Source organism: Pocillopora verrucosa, chromosome 10 (genome assembly GCF_036669915.1).
Source record: "Pocillopora verrucosa isolate sample1 chromosome 10, ASM3666991v2, whole genome shotgun sequence".
In the NCBI taxonomy this organism is placed as follows: domain Eukaryota; kingdom Metazoa; phylum Cnidaria; class Anthozoa; order Scleractinia; family Pocilloporidae; genus Pocillopora; species Pocillopora verrucosa.
The window spans coordinates 7,280,068-7,297,042 of record NC_089321.1 but is presented as its reverse complement, the minus strand read 5'-3'; the positions used below and the strand labels follow the sequence as shown (position 1 = coordinate 7,297,042).

The 16,975-nt window shown below is 37.8% G+C and overlaps 1 protein-coding gene across 1 annotated transcript; it reads left to right on the top strand.

Moving 5' to 3' along the window:
* Positions 1-2,810: 2,810 nt before the first annotated feature.
* LOC131793443 (QRFP-like peptide receptor) lies at positions 2,811-4,427 on the top strand. The gene has a single exon (XM_059110860.2). It carries the CDS (start codon positions 2,838-2,840, stop codon positions 3,840-3,842), a length of 1,005 nt encoding a protein of 334 aa, XP_058966843.2. The 5' UTR covers positions 2,811-2,837; the 3' UTR covers positions 3,843-4,427.
* The last annotated feature ends 12,548 nt before the right edge of the window (positions 4,428-16,975 follow it).

The window sequence follows — 16,975 nt, the reverse complement described above, 5'->3', positions numbered from 1 at the left end:
ATTGGGAGAATATTCAAGACGCCGTTTGATGCAGATAGCGCTATGATGATGGAATATCAGTTTTAACAGCTGACAGCTACTAGCTTATTTCGGACAAAATTTCGTTTCCCTTACTTTTGTGGTTTTTTAGACAGACGCAAATTAAACTAGTGCATGTAAGATAACAAATTCTCCAAAATTTCCCATCGAATATTTTCTTAGCCTGTGAAAAGACTGGTCGTTATGAATAATAAAATGGAGTAAAAACGACATGAAGTATTAAGTCATATCATGCGGATATTCAAAGATCCATGCCTTTTTCTTCTGCGCAAACCGGCTTAAATGTAGAGAAAATTTTAATTTGCGTGGGTAATATTTACACGAGAAAAACAGTGGTTTCTTTCCCTCGACTGATCCCTGTAATGTTCTTCTAAGTTTTTCCAAATTCCAATTGTTAACAACGACGGTAATAAAACTGGATTCACTTGACATTTATTGACATTTATTAATATCAGTTTTAACAGCTGACAGCTACTAGCCTATTTCGGACAAAATTTCGTTTCCCTTAACTTTGTGGTTTTTTTAGACAGGCGCAAATTAAACTAGTGCATGTAAGATAACAAATTCTCCAAAATTTTCCATCGTAGATTTTCTTAGCCTGTGAAAAGATTGGTCGTTATGAATGATAAAATGCAATAAAAACGACACGCAGTACAAAGTCATATGATGCGGATATTCAAAGATCCATGCCCCTTGCAAACCGGCCTAAATGTAGAGACAATTTTATTTTGCGTGGGTAATATTTACACGAGAAAAACAGTGGTTTCTTTCCCTCGACCAAAGAGAACAAAAACAAAACAAATTAGAGCTTCCGTTTTGCGTAAGTTGGTGTCTTTCTCTCGGAAGTCTCCGCTGCTATATCACTTCACAGCCTGGTTCTAATAGCAGTAGATCGATCTGGTGCTGTGGTATATCCCTTCCATTCTCCGTTCGTCAACTCAAAGCGGTGTTCCTTGTTCATCCTGGGTACTTGGATTATCGCCATGGCCATCCAGTCCCCTTTCTTTATCGCCAATGAACTTGTTCAGTATCCCACAGCAGTGATAGAGTGTGAGCCTCACCGGGAAAATGTCTTCAGAGATACTTCTGAATTCTTAGACTACGTCGTGGCAAATATAAAAGCATTTTACTATATGCCTATGGTGTTGATTGCCTTTCAATACATTATCATTATTTGTAAATAGAATATGAGAGACGGTAACTTTTGAGCTCGGTAAGGAAATAGAAAAAGATGTTTTTCGTCTTGTCACGAGCGTGGGACAAAGAAAACATTCGGAGTCCCCATGAGGAATCGAACCTCACACCATCGGATTCCGCAGTCCGATGCTCTAGAGCATGGAAGCGCGGAATATGAAGGTCTGAAGTTATTTTCGATCTCCCTGTCAAAATGTCCTGGATCTGCCTTTGTTTTATTTATTCTTTTTCTTCTGCGCAAAAACGATCTCGAATTTGATAACTTATTTACTGAATGAGAAGCTTGATGATAAAGGCGCTGTAAATATCATTTATACGGTGTGATCACGTGCAAGTGAACCAACTGTCCTCCCTCAGACATAGCGGAGGCTTTATCTGGCTTTCTCTCACCGACTTCAGCAGCTGAGTAATTCTGTTCGGCGACGATCCCTTTCTTTATAACTTCGTGAAAAGCCGTAAAATGTACTTGAAAAACCTCCAACCAATCAACTGAGTAACGAGCCTACTGAGTAAGTTCCAGGCTGGATTAAACTTTCGATGACAACGTGATTAAAAATGAGTCCTTAATAAAAATGTCGGTGTAGAATATTGTCATTTGATTGATTGGCTTGTTTTAATACGTGATCATCATCAGTAAACATCTGTTGCTGGGATATTTCTGGAGTCTTTTTCTCGTCATTTCGTCAATAGAAACAATGATAATTTCAATAATAGGAGCAACTTAGAACTTTCGAAAATTGTCGTTTTTTCTTCAATCATACTCTAAATTGGAAAAGTATCCCGATAATATAACTCCAAACGAAAGCTATTAAACTCTGACTCTGGTTATCTGTTGAAGGAAGTTTCGGGTGTAGACTGCCGATTTTCTCAAATTTCTAGCCATGTTTAATAATTAAGCATGTTTTATTTATATAACGGGGTAAGTTTCTAAAGAAACTGTGGTGCCGCGTCGGTGGGAGATTATAGCAGGTAATTTAGTGTTAACAACTGGGTTGAAAACGTAAATTAGCCACCGTAAAGGGTAAAAAAGCTGACGTTTCGAGCGTTAGCCCTTCGTCAGAAAATTACCTTTTATTTATATAGATAGATACGATACATAAGCTATGCTTTTTCCGGCTTTGGTAGAATATAAGTGGCCTTCGTAGAGCTGCTGGCTGAAAACAAAACTGATCTCCTGGCACCGCAATATGTCAGCAAATATGTCATTTGATTGATTGGCTTCTTTTAATACGTGATCATCATCAGTAAACATCTGTTGCTGCATATTTCTGGATTCTTTTTCTCGTCATTTCGTAAATAGTAACAATAATAATTTCAACCATACTCTGAATATGGAACAACCATACTCTGAATTGGAAAAGTATATCGATAATATAACTCCGAACGAAAGTTATTAAACTCCGACTCTGGTTATCTGTTGGAGGAAGTTTCGGGTGTAGACTGCCGATTTTCTCAAATTTCTAGTCATGTTGAATAATTAAGCATGTTTCATTGATATAAATAGATATGACTCTTAAGCTATGTTTTTTCCGGCTTAGGTAGAATATTAGTAGCCTTCGCAGAGCTGCTGGCTGAAAACAAAACTGATCTCCTGGCACCGCAATATGTCAGCAAACGTGACAGCAACCATGAATGGAACACAGTCCATGTCGAGCTGCTTCAACCCCACAGCGACAAGAATTGGTGAAACCTTTGCCTACTGTCTGCTATTTGTTGTGTCGCTGGCTGGAAATATCCTCATTGGAATTATTGTCTACAAGGAGAAAGCTCTGAGAACGCCAATCAACATTTTGATTGTAAACATGGCAATTTCCGATCTGATGTACCCGATTATCCATTTTCCTGCACTTTTTGTAAGGTTAAACACAGCCAGCCACTGGCTGCTCAGTGTTCCATTTGGCCAAGCGTTGTGCAGACTAAAGTATTTCGTTACTGATGTCTCCTTTGCTGTGTCCATTCAGAGCCTAGTTCTGATAGCAGTCGATCGATTTGTAGCTGTGGTATTTCCTCTCCGTTCCTCACTGATCAGTTCAAAGCGATGCGGGCTCTTCATTATCGTAATTTGGGTCGTCGCCATGGCAGTCTGTTGCCCACAATTGCTTGTGTGGAAAGTTGTCGAGAATACAGAAAGGCTGGTTTGTCAGCGGGAGTGGAATGACAAATTTAGAGCGTCCTCATCGATTAAAAATTACCGTCTGGTAATGATCATTGTATTCATCTATGTCCCTTTGGTTTTGATTGCCATACTTTACTTTTCCATTGCCGTAAGAATTAAATCGCAGAAGATTCCAGGTGAGCCTTCAGTAAACGCAAGAAAACAGCTCTTGAAGAGAGAAAGAAGTGTTGTGAAGATGTCCGTCGCCATCGTGTTCGTTTTTGCAGTATGCTGGCTGCCATCCAGTATCGTTTTGCTCTTATACTCGTTTTCATCAGACAGCGTCATGATGTCATCTTGTGCCTTCCAATACCCTGCACATATTGCCATTTTTCTGGCTCGATCATACTGCGCTGTAAACCCTTGTGTCTGTTTCATATTCAGCGGTAATTATCGTCAAGGTCTTAAGAACCTCCTCAGCTGTTTCTCTACTAATAGAGTTGCCCAGACATAGTTGTTGCCCCAATCTTTTGCATATTATTCAGCGTTATTCGAGGAATAATATTTGTTTCCCATGCCAACAGTTGATTGCGCACATTTTCAATCTTTGTTTTTGTTTTTCTAACTTGTAAGGTCAAACCTTTTTGAAAACTCTTGCATTTACCATGTCATATCGAAAATAACAGTCAAGCTCTTACGAACATCGCTTTATTGCATCCAAAATGTTTGAAGTAGCACTCAGTGAAATTCAGTTAATAAAAAGAAGAGAGTATTACGATTTTTCCTTTTTTCCTCGTTTATCTATTTTCAGCTGCACATGAAAAAGGACAACGTATTTTACCGAGATGAACTGCGATCTCTATAGGATACGTTAAATCCAGTTGTTTCCCAAAACTTGTAAATAATATTTATTTAAGTCATATACTTTAGTTTACCTTATAACAAGAGAAACTTTGTTCAACGGTTCAAACCGTCTTTTGAACTCTGACTTAAGGATTTCCGTTGTATTGTGTACAGTTTGCGGTTATTAAAGTTTTACACTCTTCGAGTAAAATAGAGAGGTTTCCAATCAATATGTGATGGAAAAAGAAAAAGTAAAATCTACTTGACATCTAATATTACAAATAAATATTATCAAGAAAGCAATGGGAACTAGTTCTGTTTCTGCTTCAGCTTCAGATTATTTGTTATCACGGTCATTCCTTTTTATGGAAAATTAAAGTTTTGGGGGGAAAAAACTCTAATGGATCAAAAATTGCCTCTCTTCCTGAATTCTAACGAGTGCTGAGTTAACTTTAAAAACCTTTAGTCATATTTTTTTACATTGAGAGTAAATTTGACAGAGTCCATTAGGAGGCCAACCGAATTTAAAAAAATTCTCATTAAAAAACCGAACTTTTGACATTCTTCTGGGAGGAACAAACCCTGGAGAAGAAGAAGGCGACCTAATGATGAGGACTGTAACTAAAAGTATATATGACCGTAAGCAAAGTGCAGGCTCAGAACTTGTCTGACTCCTGTGAGCCTCATAACGGGGAGAGAGCCTAAAAAGCATCTGCACATTTTACTGCGCATGTCGAACTTCCTTGGGCTCATAATGGAAACCGTGTAGAGGGTAGCAAAGCTGTCTGACTCTCGTGAGTCTCATATTTTCCGCGCAGAAATATATCAATAGGTGTGATCTGCATATCATGGAAACTTTGAAAAGAGAACATTTTACCGTTTCAATGAGCGACATATGCCCAAAAGAGCCGCTAAATTACAGGGTGACCCTATTCAATGGAATGATAGAACGCTGGAACTGTGAACGGTAGAACGGCGGAATAGTTGAATGGCTGAATATCCCAAAACCTGTCTTGCAATAGCGGAATATCCTAAAACGCGGAATGCCTTGCTGTATGAAACAAAAGTCTCACAAAAATATAATTGTGATGAAATACGAAAATAATTCAGAGAGCATTTGAACTCTGCTGCTTGGAAAATCGGTTTTGGTTCGAGTTAACACGCGAGGTTCAAGTCAGCAGGGGAAGATTTATGAGTACATGCAGTCGTTTAAGGCAATGGGAATGGGAAAAAAGGGCTCCGATTTGACCCATGTTTTCTATAATCTCCCAAAATATATTTAATAAAATTGGGAAAAAATGGCTGGTGTGAGTTTTTTTAAGTGTAAACAGCTTAAACAGACAGCTAAACGTTCAATAGTTACTATTAGCAATATTATTTGCCGTTAACGACACGCTTAATTTCTCTATTTTAAAACAACATAATCGAGGATTCTGAGACCAGCTGTCAAAATTCATTCATTATCAGATTTACATTCCCATCAGCCCTCGCGTTGAGCTATATTACTTAGCAAGTAGCCACCATTTATTTGTCGAGGGATCTTCTTCAATGACCCAGGGCCATTATTCCTGTGTACGCCTCAAACAAATTGAATAAGTAGTTTAGTACATGGCACTCGGACCAAACTTGTTTATTTTGAGTTATTGTATAGGTCTTAATAAAAATTTGACTCCTATTAAAAAATAAAAAGTTCAGAATTGATGTAAACTGATAGGATACCTTCTTAATAACCGTCAACCGTTCAGACCCTAAAATTGAACCGTCAAAAGCCTTAAAATTTAACCCCTAACCGTCAAAACCGCAAAAATAAAACAATCGTCAACCGCCAGAACTACCTCCCCACTGAGATATTGCCACAAGATGTTATGAGTAACTAAAATTAGGAGTGTTTTGGAACAACCAAAATCAGGAGTGTTTGGGAACAGCTAAAATGAGGAGTGTTTGGAAACAACTAAAATTAGGAGTGGTTGGGGATTGTTCAGTTATACCTGTTAATTAGGTTATCTCGAAATCTTTATGCCAGTCTTGTGAGCCTTGGTTTGTCGTGTGCTGCAAGACCACACACTTATCTTTGCCTTTTGAGTGATTTGTCCTGACCGTTGTAGGAGGGCTTAATTCTCCCACGATAATCGTCATCGCTAGACGTGTTTGGGTTTGCCCTTGACTTTGCTATAAGTCTTCGACGGGGAGTTTTGTTTACGTTTTAGTTCTCAAAGATTGGTTGTTTTTTAGTAATTTGTTGTTAATTTTGAATGTCTTGTGAGATTGTTTTAGTTAGCATTCTAAAAATATGTTTACTCCGCCAAGGTCAGTTGTCCCGTATGCCCAAACATGCCTATCGTAGGATATTTAAGAGTGTGTGCTTCGAGCTGAATTCGTGAGAACAGAGACAGAAATACATTTCCTGAACAGATTCTTGTTGTCTCCCGTTTGCTCAAGTTGCTCAAGCTAGTTAACACCAAACAGTCCAGCAAAGAAAGCTATGCAACGAGGTAGGAGATCTCTTTTGCCACTACACAGTTTTGGGCGATAAATGAAATGTGATATATTTTACATTGGTTTTTTAAGTTTAAGTTCCACTTAAATTTCACTTCAAGAAACGGCACTGAGCACTTTTTAAATGTGCCCTTACACTAGGATTGATATGTTCCGTATTTATATCGATGCACAATTATCTACAAAATTTATTTTCCCTCAGATCGTGTTACTCTGAAGGAGATTAAAACATCTTTCATACCACTATGAACATTGGACAACTGCTTGATACTCAAGCAAGTAAATGTTTTACAGTCAATTATGAACATTTCATAAGTTTACACTTGTTTTCAGTTGTAGAGAAGTTGTAGGCTACAATTTGCATACAGACCAAAATTGCGGACAAGGCACAGAGGCACAAATTCAATTACATTAACGGCTTTAGGCCGGAACGTTTTCAACAGAAAAAAATAAAATAAAGCAGGATCAGAGTAAATACTTTGAAAACATTACTCGATAATGAGAGTCTTTCGATCAAGACGTATTACAAAAAGAATAAAAATATAATAAAATCGAAAGAAGAATGGATTAAGTATTTAACCTCAGTAATCAAAACTCGTGTCAGTTTAAATACCATATTTGTCGGTTCAGTATGAAACCTGAAAAAATGGAAAATAAGGTTAAAAAAAGAGGGAACTTTTCTAACTCTCCATTTAGTTTAATGCCACATGTTGACGTTATTTTTTATTTATTTCTAAACAAACGCGTGGAAACAAGGAATCTGTTTGATATATTAATAAAAAATGACATTAATATGGTTATAGGAAGATCAGCAGTTAGAGATGCGTATATACGTATGATAGATGAGTATAATTACATGTGCTTTCTTTAAATAGAGCATTGGTAGCCTCCAGATACCTACTGACTGAAGAGAAAACCTATCTCACAGTTCTGAGAAGGTCGGCAATAGTTACTGCAACTATGAATGAAACGAGGTGCTTTAGTCAAGAAGCTGGAAGGGTTGGAATCACGGTGGTATTCTGTTTGCAACTTGTTGTTTCGTTGGTTGGAAATAGTTTTATCGCAATAGTTGTCTACAAGACGAAATCCCTGAGAAAACCCATTAACTTTTTAATCGTAAACGTGGCTATGTCTGATCTGCTCTTTCCGATTTTCCTTATTCCTGAGGAGTTGATTGTTTTATACAATGGCCCCTGGCTGACAAGCGGTCCTCTTGGCCAATCCCTGTGCTCGTTGGTCTTCTTTTCAGTAAAGATCTCCGTTGCTGTATCAGTCCAAAGCCTGGTGCTGATCGCCGTGGATAGATTTGGGGCTGTGGTATTTCCCCAATGTGCCCCACTCATCAGTTCCAAGAAGTGCCAGTTCGTCATTCCCGCCACTTGGATCTTGGCCGTTACTTTCCTTGGCCCCTCTTGGAAACTTGTCAGTCATCCAGATAGGCCAATGTGTGCGGAACAAAGAAACAACTCTTTTGAAGTGCCCTCGTCCTATAGAAACCTCGTTATGGCTATGGATGTGCTATTCCTGGATGCCCCATTGATATTGATCTGCATAATTTACCTAGTTATTGCTTTTAAAATAAAATCCCAGAAGATTCTAATCGAGCAATCAGCCAACGCGAGGGGACAACGTTTACAAAGAGAGCAAAATGTTTTGAAGATGTCCATTGCTATCATGTTAGGGTTCGCGGTGTGCTGGCTGCCATATAGTATCGTCGTCCTCTATCCGTTAGACATAAAAGCATCTTGTGGCATCCAATATTTCACAGGTTTTGCTTTCATTCTGGCCAACTCATATTGCGCCATAAACCCATTCATCTGTTTCGTTTTCTGTGGAAATTACCGACGAGGTCTTAAACGGCTCTTCAGTTGCTTCTATGTTGGTCAGAGGGTCGATGAAATTGCATCTTAGTTTGAGTCCTGCGCTGTTGTATTTTATCCACAACAATATTCAAGGATTTATTTTTGGCTAAGCTTTTTACACTGAGACCTACAAAAAGGCATGTCTTTCACGTGAAAGTCCCCGGTTGAACAATCGAGCCGAATTGTGGATATTTCTTAATTTTGTCCATAAAAATACAGGCTTCGGTCAAAGCCAGGTACCAACTTTTACTTCTCAAAACGAGATAAGTTCCTTTATTCGGGAATTTGAAGCCTTGTGAGCTAACTTGCATTTAGAAGGTATATAGTTCAAACTTAGAGCTTTAGAAACTTTTAGCACCGGTTAAACCGGATCTTCGGTTTAACTATTGCTTTGTGGCATACATTTTGAATACATGATTTGAAGAAATTACTTAAAAATGCATTACCATATGAGAATAAAAACAACAGTTAGAAGAAAGAAAAATAAAATAAACTATTTAACAGTAACTTAGCGGTGTCCATTTTGTTGCCATGGTTTCCTCTTTAGTGTAATCTGCGACTTAAAAAATGAAAATGAATTCAGAAAAAATGTATTAAAACTCTCTGCTTCTAATGTCAACCAAATGATATCTTGTATCTTCTTTGCATGGAGTTGATTCCTGTGGTGCCATTCAAAAAGTCTATGAACCCCGAAGCACATGTAGAAATACAGCTAGCTCTATTTCGTGCGGGGGTCTGTAAACGGAGCGCCTTCAACAGTTAAGTTTGGTGCCGTAACTAAATCATCAAGTTACAAATTGGTCCTCTCCTGGTCGTTTCTTCTTTGCCTTCGCAAACTCTATTCCACGAAAAAATGTAAAATACCAAAAGTTAGAATCCATGCAATTTCTGTTTGAATGGATATTTGAAAATGTCGCGGCTTTGCCCGTTCAGTTCATAAATTAAAAGTTTAGGGTTCAGGCCAGAGACTAGCGTAAAACAAAGGAAATTATTATTTATTTGCTTGAAAAAATTTTTTTTTGACAAAGATGTTTTTGTCCCGAGCGTGGGACAGACACAGAAACTCCATGGTGAGCATGGTCCATTACGAAGGTCATATTTTATATCTTATTTACAAAACATATTCGATTTAATGAAAACATGCATGACAATATCGACATTGCTGATCCTTGCAGTATAAAGGACGTGTGTCATATACGAGCTTTCGTAATGGACCTCTGTTTATTCTGTTTACAACTTTCTTTTTTTCGAAACCGAGGTTTGCGCCTTTTTTAGCTCCTCCTCTACCTTTTTGTGCCCAATGTTCCTTCCTTCTTGGAACGAGTCTGATCCAGTTTCTTTGGATTCATTTTTGGTTTTGTCGGGTTTAGTTCAATGTTTGCTCAGGATCTCATCTCTGCCTTTCGACATTGCTATTGATTTGAACGTAAAAGCTACGTCGTCAAACATTCTCACACGTGCGTTTTACCCTGAACATATCTATCATATCCTTTGAAGAAATATATGTTATTTGCCGGCTGAGAGGTCTGTATGGTGAAAAACTGTGACCGAAGTCTTGAAATACAGCATTTTCAAGTAATTTAGTGTTAACAACTGGGTTGAAAACGTAAATTAGCCACCGTAAAGAGTAAAAAAGCTGACGTTTCGAGCGTTAGCCCTTCGTCAGAGCGATTAGAGGAATTGTGGGTTGTGTGTGGATTTATATGTAGAAAGTGGAGCTACGCCATTGGTGGGAATATGGTGACGAGAAAGCAGGAATAAATTAGTTGAATGAAAAGCGCTCGTTGATTCCGTGGGGATTAAGGGTGCCGATTTGGAATATAAATTTTTGTTCCAGTGTTTTACGGCTTTCCGAACTGCCTTGATTTCAAGACCGAGGTTGACAGTTTTTCACCATACGGACCGACCCTTAGCCGGTAAATAACATATTTATTGTTTTTAAACTTGACGAAATTCTTTCCGAAAGGACCCGAATGATTTATGGCCGTAAATACGGCAAGATCTTCCATAAACTGAACAATTTTTGAGTGAGTAAATGGTAGTTAAAATAGAGGTGATGCAAATGTAAGAGGGATGCCTCAGCGAAACATTTTCATTTCCGTAACGATAAAGGTGATTTAAAAGGCTTCCAAACAAACTTTGAAACATTATTTTTACAAGTATCTGTCACAATCTGACACCTGTCAATTAGAGAGCGCGCAAGAAAAAAAAATCGTAGGAACATTTGAAAACCAACAGAACTAGTTTGGCAAGGACTCTCACGACAATATTTTCTTAAAAATCAGTTAATGATCCAACGGAAAGTATTATTTACTCTCATCGACCATTCATTCATGTACGAAGATTTACCTCTGTTCATTAAGTAAACGGTGAGGAAAGTAATTGTGAGTAAATTCAATTTATATTTTGAAGTTGTGAGAGTTTGCTCGTTTGTTTGCTGTAATGGCGTGTTTAACTCTGATCTTTCCTTCACAAAAACTAAATTCGAACGGCACACTCCAACGAGACACAAGGGAATTTAATGCAGCCTGTTCTCAATTCCTTCAATTTCTGTTGTGCAATTTAAGGTACAAATGTCCAAATTGAACGGAATTGGAAAGACTCACCAGGAGCGTATATTTGTTGTAGAACTTAAATTAAAACTTCGCTCGCTTTTTTTTTACTATGAACAAATTGCTCGAGAAAATTCAGATATTAAATGAATGAAAGTTCCATCGTTCAGTTTAACTGTAACCAAATACCTCACGTTTCAACTTTCTGGGTACTTTTTGTGAACGATTAAAATTAATTGCAGACGGTTTTTAGGCCGCTTGTCAACCAACGTAATGACACTATTGTTTATACAAATTCATTCTGAAACCAATATTTTTCTGTCAACCAAAGTGATTTGGGAGAGAGAAAAGAGAGGAATCATTAGTTATTTATCGGCTTGAGGTAGTGGCCGATGTGTTTGCTTAAAAATACCACTCAGCCGGAAAAACGAGACATATTTATGAAAAATGGTAACGAAAGTTGGGATGTACTCGGCGACTCACGAAAGCGTTACCGTGGCCCGTGGGCAGAGATAGGAAAATACTGACCGGGTAAAGAACCAATCAGATTGCAGGATTTGTTACCGTGCCCTCTAAAAAAAAATAAGAATGTTTATTGAAAAGAAAAAAAAAAGAAAAAGGAAAGGAAAGAAAAGACAAATAAAAAAATCGACGCAGCCAGGGCTCGAACCTACTACCTTCAGACTCGAGAGGAATAATGTGAAAATTCAGTTGATACACATTAAATACATGTACATATTCTATTAATTTCCTGCCCTGTCCCCAACTTGTCAATAGTCCATTAAAAGTTGTGTATTTGGTTGCCAAGCCTTTTAACAGGAGTGGGGCTAAGGGTGACCTTGTTATGATACAAACCTTGCTGCTTTTCAAATTTAAATTGCTTTGTTCTTATACTAACTAGGTACTGGTCTCTATAACAGTAATGACACCTTCAGCCTCACTCCAAATAAAAGGCTTGCTATTGCCCAGTGCACAAACTCTCGTCTGACCAAGTCTTTCTTTTCTCACAAGTTTGGCATTGACATAAGCTATTTATCAACCTCTCTAAACATTTCACACTACATTGCATTTTTACTGATATTCTACACAACTATTGTAAGTCATGGACTGCCTTTTTTTCTCTTACGGTACTCGTATTACCATTACTTGCTGTAACCACAGGGATCTAGATTTGTCGCTCGACAATGTTTACACCCTAAATAGAAGGCTTCACCGGAGTGCAGAACGTAAGTGAGTTCATACCGGTCATCATGTTACAGCAAAGGAAAACGGAAAAAGTGAACAAATGAATGGAATAAAATTGGCATTGACATAATCATTACAATTTCCTCAAATATAATTCACCTTTTGGGCTTTAGATTTCACGTGTAGTGTCACGTGACTTTTGATGTAAACAAACCCCGAAAGTACGGGCTTTGGCAATTTTTTTTTAATAACCTCCTACTTTCAAGAAGCGTTTCTTCGCTCAAAATTGACATCTTTCTTGTATCATTGATTTGATTATGTATCAAGCAAGTTGTTACTTCGCTGCCGTTGAAGTAGATCATGTCGAAGAATGTGTCAGGAAGAATTGCGGCATGGAATAATCGAACTAGTTCTGCGTACGGCGATGAATCTGATCAGGTATTTTCAGGGTGTTAAGCATTATGTAACCATTATGTTTAAGTATTCACTTACATAACAACTGAAATCGTACACGTTCATAGAGTTGAAATCGTTTTATTTTTGGGAATCAACGCTTACTTACGTTCTACAGCAATTCGTGGGCACTAATTTCCTGTCAGACGTGGGTCTATTTGACAATCTACGCAGGTAACTCCCAGAAAATACGTGATCAGATACATCACTGTACGCAGAACTAGTTCGATTATTCCATGCCGCAATTCTTCCTGTGACATTCTTCAAAATAACTACTTGCTTGATAAATGATCAAATAAATGATAAAAGAAAGATGTCAATTTTGAGCGAAGAAACGCTTCTTGAAAGTGGGAAGTTATGTAAGAAAATTTGTCAAATTCATGTGCTACGAACTCGACGCAATGTCCGAACTTTCGGGGTTTGTTTACACTAAAAGTCACTTGACACTACACGTGAAATCTAAAGCCCAAAGGGTGAATTGGTGCATTAGCTGTATTATTTTTCACTAATTACTCTGTAGAGTTGTAATCGGACAGTTGATTACGTTCACTCAGCTAAATCCACCAATCACAGTATTGATTATAGCAACAACAACTTACCCTATAAAACTGGCGAATTTCCAAGATGAATATGTTTTGGATAATTAATATCGAAGGCCCATTTTCAAATTAGTGTATGTGGTTTCTTTTTTCGGAAACTGTAATGGTTATGACTAGTTGGTAACAGGTGACTCAAATTTCCTAACTTCAAAATATTTTTAAATCAGTTGGCAAACATCGGTTTTTTTCGCATTTAGTGTGAACGTTTTCGTTTCCAGACGTAAACAGCTGACAGAGGACCGCTAAACACTCAATGATCGCCGTAGGCAGTACTATTTTCCGTTTACAGGCATGACGCTTTCTCCATTTTCAAACAACATCCTTTGTCGTACGCGATGATTCTGAGACATGCTGTCAAACTTCGTTAAATATCATTACATAAGTCTATTTGCGTACTCGCCACCTCGTCACGTCCTCAATTCTTGTTTTGTTTTAAATTCAAATCCAGCCTTGCATTGAGCTATCTAACTTAAGAACGAGTCACCCGCATTCATTTGTAGAGGGAGCTTCTTCAGTGACAGCATGAGAGCCAATATTCTCCAGTGCGACTCAAGCAAGGTGGGCGAATAGGTCATTATATGGCACTCGGATCGAACTTGTTAATTTTGAATTTTTATTTTGAAATTGGCTTTCGCGACCAAAATACACGGTTTATGACCGTTTGATGTTGTTTGCACCTGTGATATCGGTGACTAATGTATTTTTTGAAAGTAATAATTATTGTTAGAAGCCTTAAAACTCCTCTTCCGTTCATTTCTTCAGAGAAAAAACTGAATAAGTTTTAGTATAAATTGACTCGTATTAAAAAAAAATGAAAAGCCCAGAATATCGTTTAACTCGATACAGCCCATTTGAAGTAAAAAGCAGTATTAAAGGGGGCCAAGAAGACGAGATAGTTATAACTTTTTCGGTTTGTTTCTCAACGCTAAGAGGAAAAGTGGCAGCAGAATTTCGAGAAACCACATTAAAAATAAACCCAGGTGGCTTGCTAGACATCCATGGCGACTTAAAAGTGATCATTATAGTAAACTAAACGCAAAACAGCCAATAATTATGTCGTTTGACCGAGCGGACCTGAGAAGTTTATTTGACAAATGAGTGAAAATATTCTAAAAACAAATGATTGAGCACAAAATAATTCATTTGAAAGAGTATAAAACCTAGATTATCCTAAATCAAGATGACAATTATTGAAAAAGTTTTTCTCTTTTTTTTCTTGTTCTCTATTGTGGGTTCACATCTCAGGTACAATTAAGCGCGCGTTGTTTTAACTCAACTCAAGACATTTTTTCATCCTGAACGTAATTGTTCGTAGTCAGCCTCAGCTGAAGCTCAGTTCCACGAAAACTAAGATCCCTTGTAAATTTGGCCGTTAAATGGTTAGATTAGCTGGCCGTAAGCTGTAAAGTAAAAACTGTCAGGACTCTCGATTCGTTCGAGCACAAAAAACGTTGGACGTTGCGATGAGAAGGTGGTCGTATTAACCGTATGTTCATAGGGCGAGGTTCTTTTATGATTTATCAAGAGAAGACAGAGGGACTTCATTTCCTCTTGGTTTTAGGAATTGGTCCATATGCCTCTCTCCCTTTTTGTTTTAATTCCGCGTTCGGAAAGATCGGACTTTGTCAACTAATCGAGGAAGCTTTAAACGGAAGCCTCCAACAATCTTTTTCCCGACGTGATCGCGTCCTCCCCCATCAGACATAGCGGAGGCTTTATCTGACTTTGTTCTACCGGCTTCAGCAGCTGCGTAATTTTTTCCCGTGAAAAACAAATTTTCCCGGTGACGAAGAAATCTTATCACCAAATACGTAAATTAGAAATCGGCTCTTTATTTTTAGCTCTTATTTTATTATGAATGAATGTCAGTAATTAGGCCATTACTTTGTGATTCCCTTTCCTGTCTGATATACATTACCAATTAAACCATTAGTTTAGAAGTGCACCTATCGGTGGACATGAATGTGAGGCAGTACTTGCATGCTTTGGCAGAATGACTTTAACTTAAGTTGAGGTTGATAAAACTATATTTTCATTTACTAGGCCGGTTTCTTTTCAATTTTAAACGCCATTATCAATGTTTGCTGTCAAAAAATTGACATCAGTTGCAATTAGTGGTAGCCTGAATTGTGAATAATACTATCAATCGATCGTTATGGAAAATTTACCCTAAACGATAGCGTGTAAACATCTTTATCAAATTTATAGTCATCTGAAACTTGCCATGAGAAAGTCAAACAGCCTGAATCAAGACTCTCTCTTGAGATCCTAAGATCTTCCTCATTCAAAGACAGGTATGATCCAAAAACTCTGTCTTCCAATGCATTTCCAGAATTTCGAGGGTGACACACTTGAGTTACTATAGTTAGAAATAAAGGGAACAACAAATGGTGATTATGTTACAAAGGTGCAAAGCAGTGTTCTGATGACAATGATAACCTTTCAATTTCGAAGTTGACTTTCACCAAGAAATTATGAATTTCTTCTTTTTCAAGTTTAGCTTACGACGACCTAATCATCCAGTACATCCGTACATACGACGACCTAATCATCCAGTGACCGTTTGAGCTTTCAAGATTGTTGACTTATAAGGACGGAGAGCGGAGAGTAGAGTTAGCCTTCTCGAGATGTCTAGAATAGTTTTATTCCAGCAAACGAGCCAGAGACTACTTGGTTTTATGAACTGAGTTGATAAAATGAACCACCATAGAGATTCTCGAGCGTTAGCCTTTCGTCAGAGCGAAGGTCTCAAGGCCTGCTGCTTTCTTGCTTGCTCATTCAGCATTCAGTGTCGGTCGCATATATGTCTGGCTTCTTGAAGATTGCAGCTGATCTCAAGACTGAGTCACTAAAACACTCTAGACCTCAAAACAGTTATATACGAAATAACCGAGATTGACGGGAGGAACTGGTCAAACACGGATCTGCCAGACAGTTATTTTTTGAACAGAATATTCGCCATTCCTAATACTCTGAAATATATTTGATAAAATGAGCATGAATTGAAAATGAGAACAATGTAATTGAGCACTGTATGATTATTACCAAAAAACATCTTCATTCTGATAACCTTTTCTTTTAGTTCTCAGAGAATGTTAATATAAAGGAAAGTAATGAATACATTCTGAAGAGTTCTTTTGAGGAAAACTAAGTGAGCTTTTAGGCTTCTTGGTTTTTGATATGTAAATCCTCTTTCAAATGGAAAATAATCTAAGAGTGTTTTGCTGTAATGTTTAAAGGGCGGAAATTACAAATCACGTTCATTTGGAGTGCAACAACTGCTGCAATCTGAAACACAAATTAACAGGAGATGGAGTAGTTACTCTACGGGCGAGGCCGTTTTTCGCATACAACCTTTGACTTTGGCTGCGCCTCGTGTGCCACTGATGTTCTTACCACATTTTGACGTCCTCTGTGATCTATTACTGAACAGACGCACAGCAACTTGGAATCTATTTGTTTTATATAATAAAGAAATTAAAAAGTTTTAATGACGACGTCATCTATACGTCTGTCCTCCAATAGATCATAAGTGAGAACCAATCAGAATGCGTGCATAACTGAGCTTATTATATAATTGTAATTGTCACAGCCAGCAATGCCTCCTACGTTTTCTATTTTTGCAGGCCTAGCAAGGAAGAGAGGTTCTTTTTTGCC

Bases quoted from the DNA above. Each gene is read 5' to 3' on its own strand.
- LOC131793443 (XM_059110860.2), top strand. From the start codon at position 2,838: ATGTCAGCAAACGTGACAGCAACCATGAATGGAACACAGTCCATGTCG.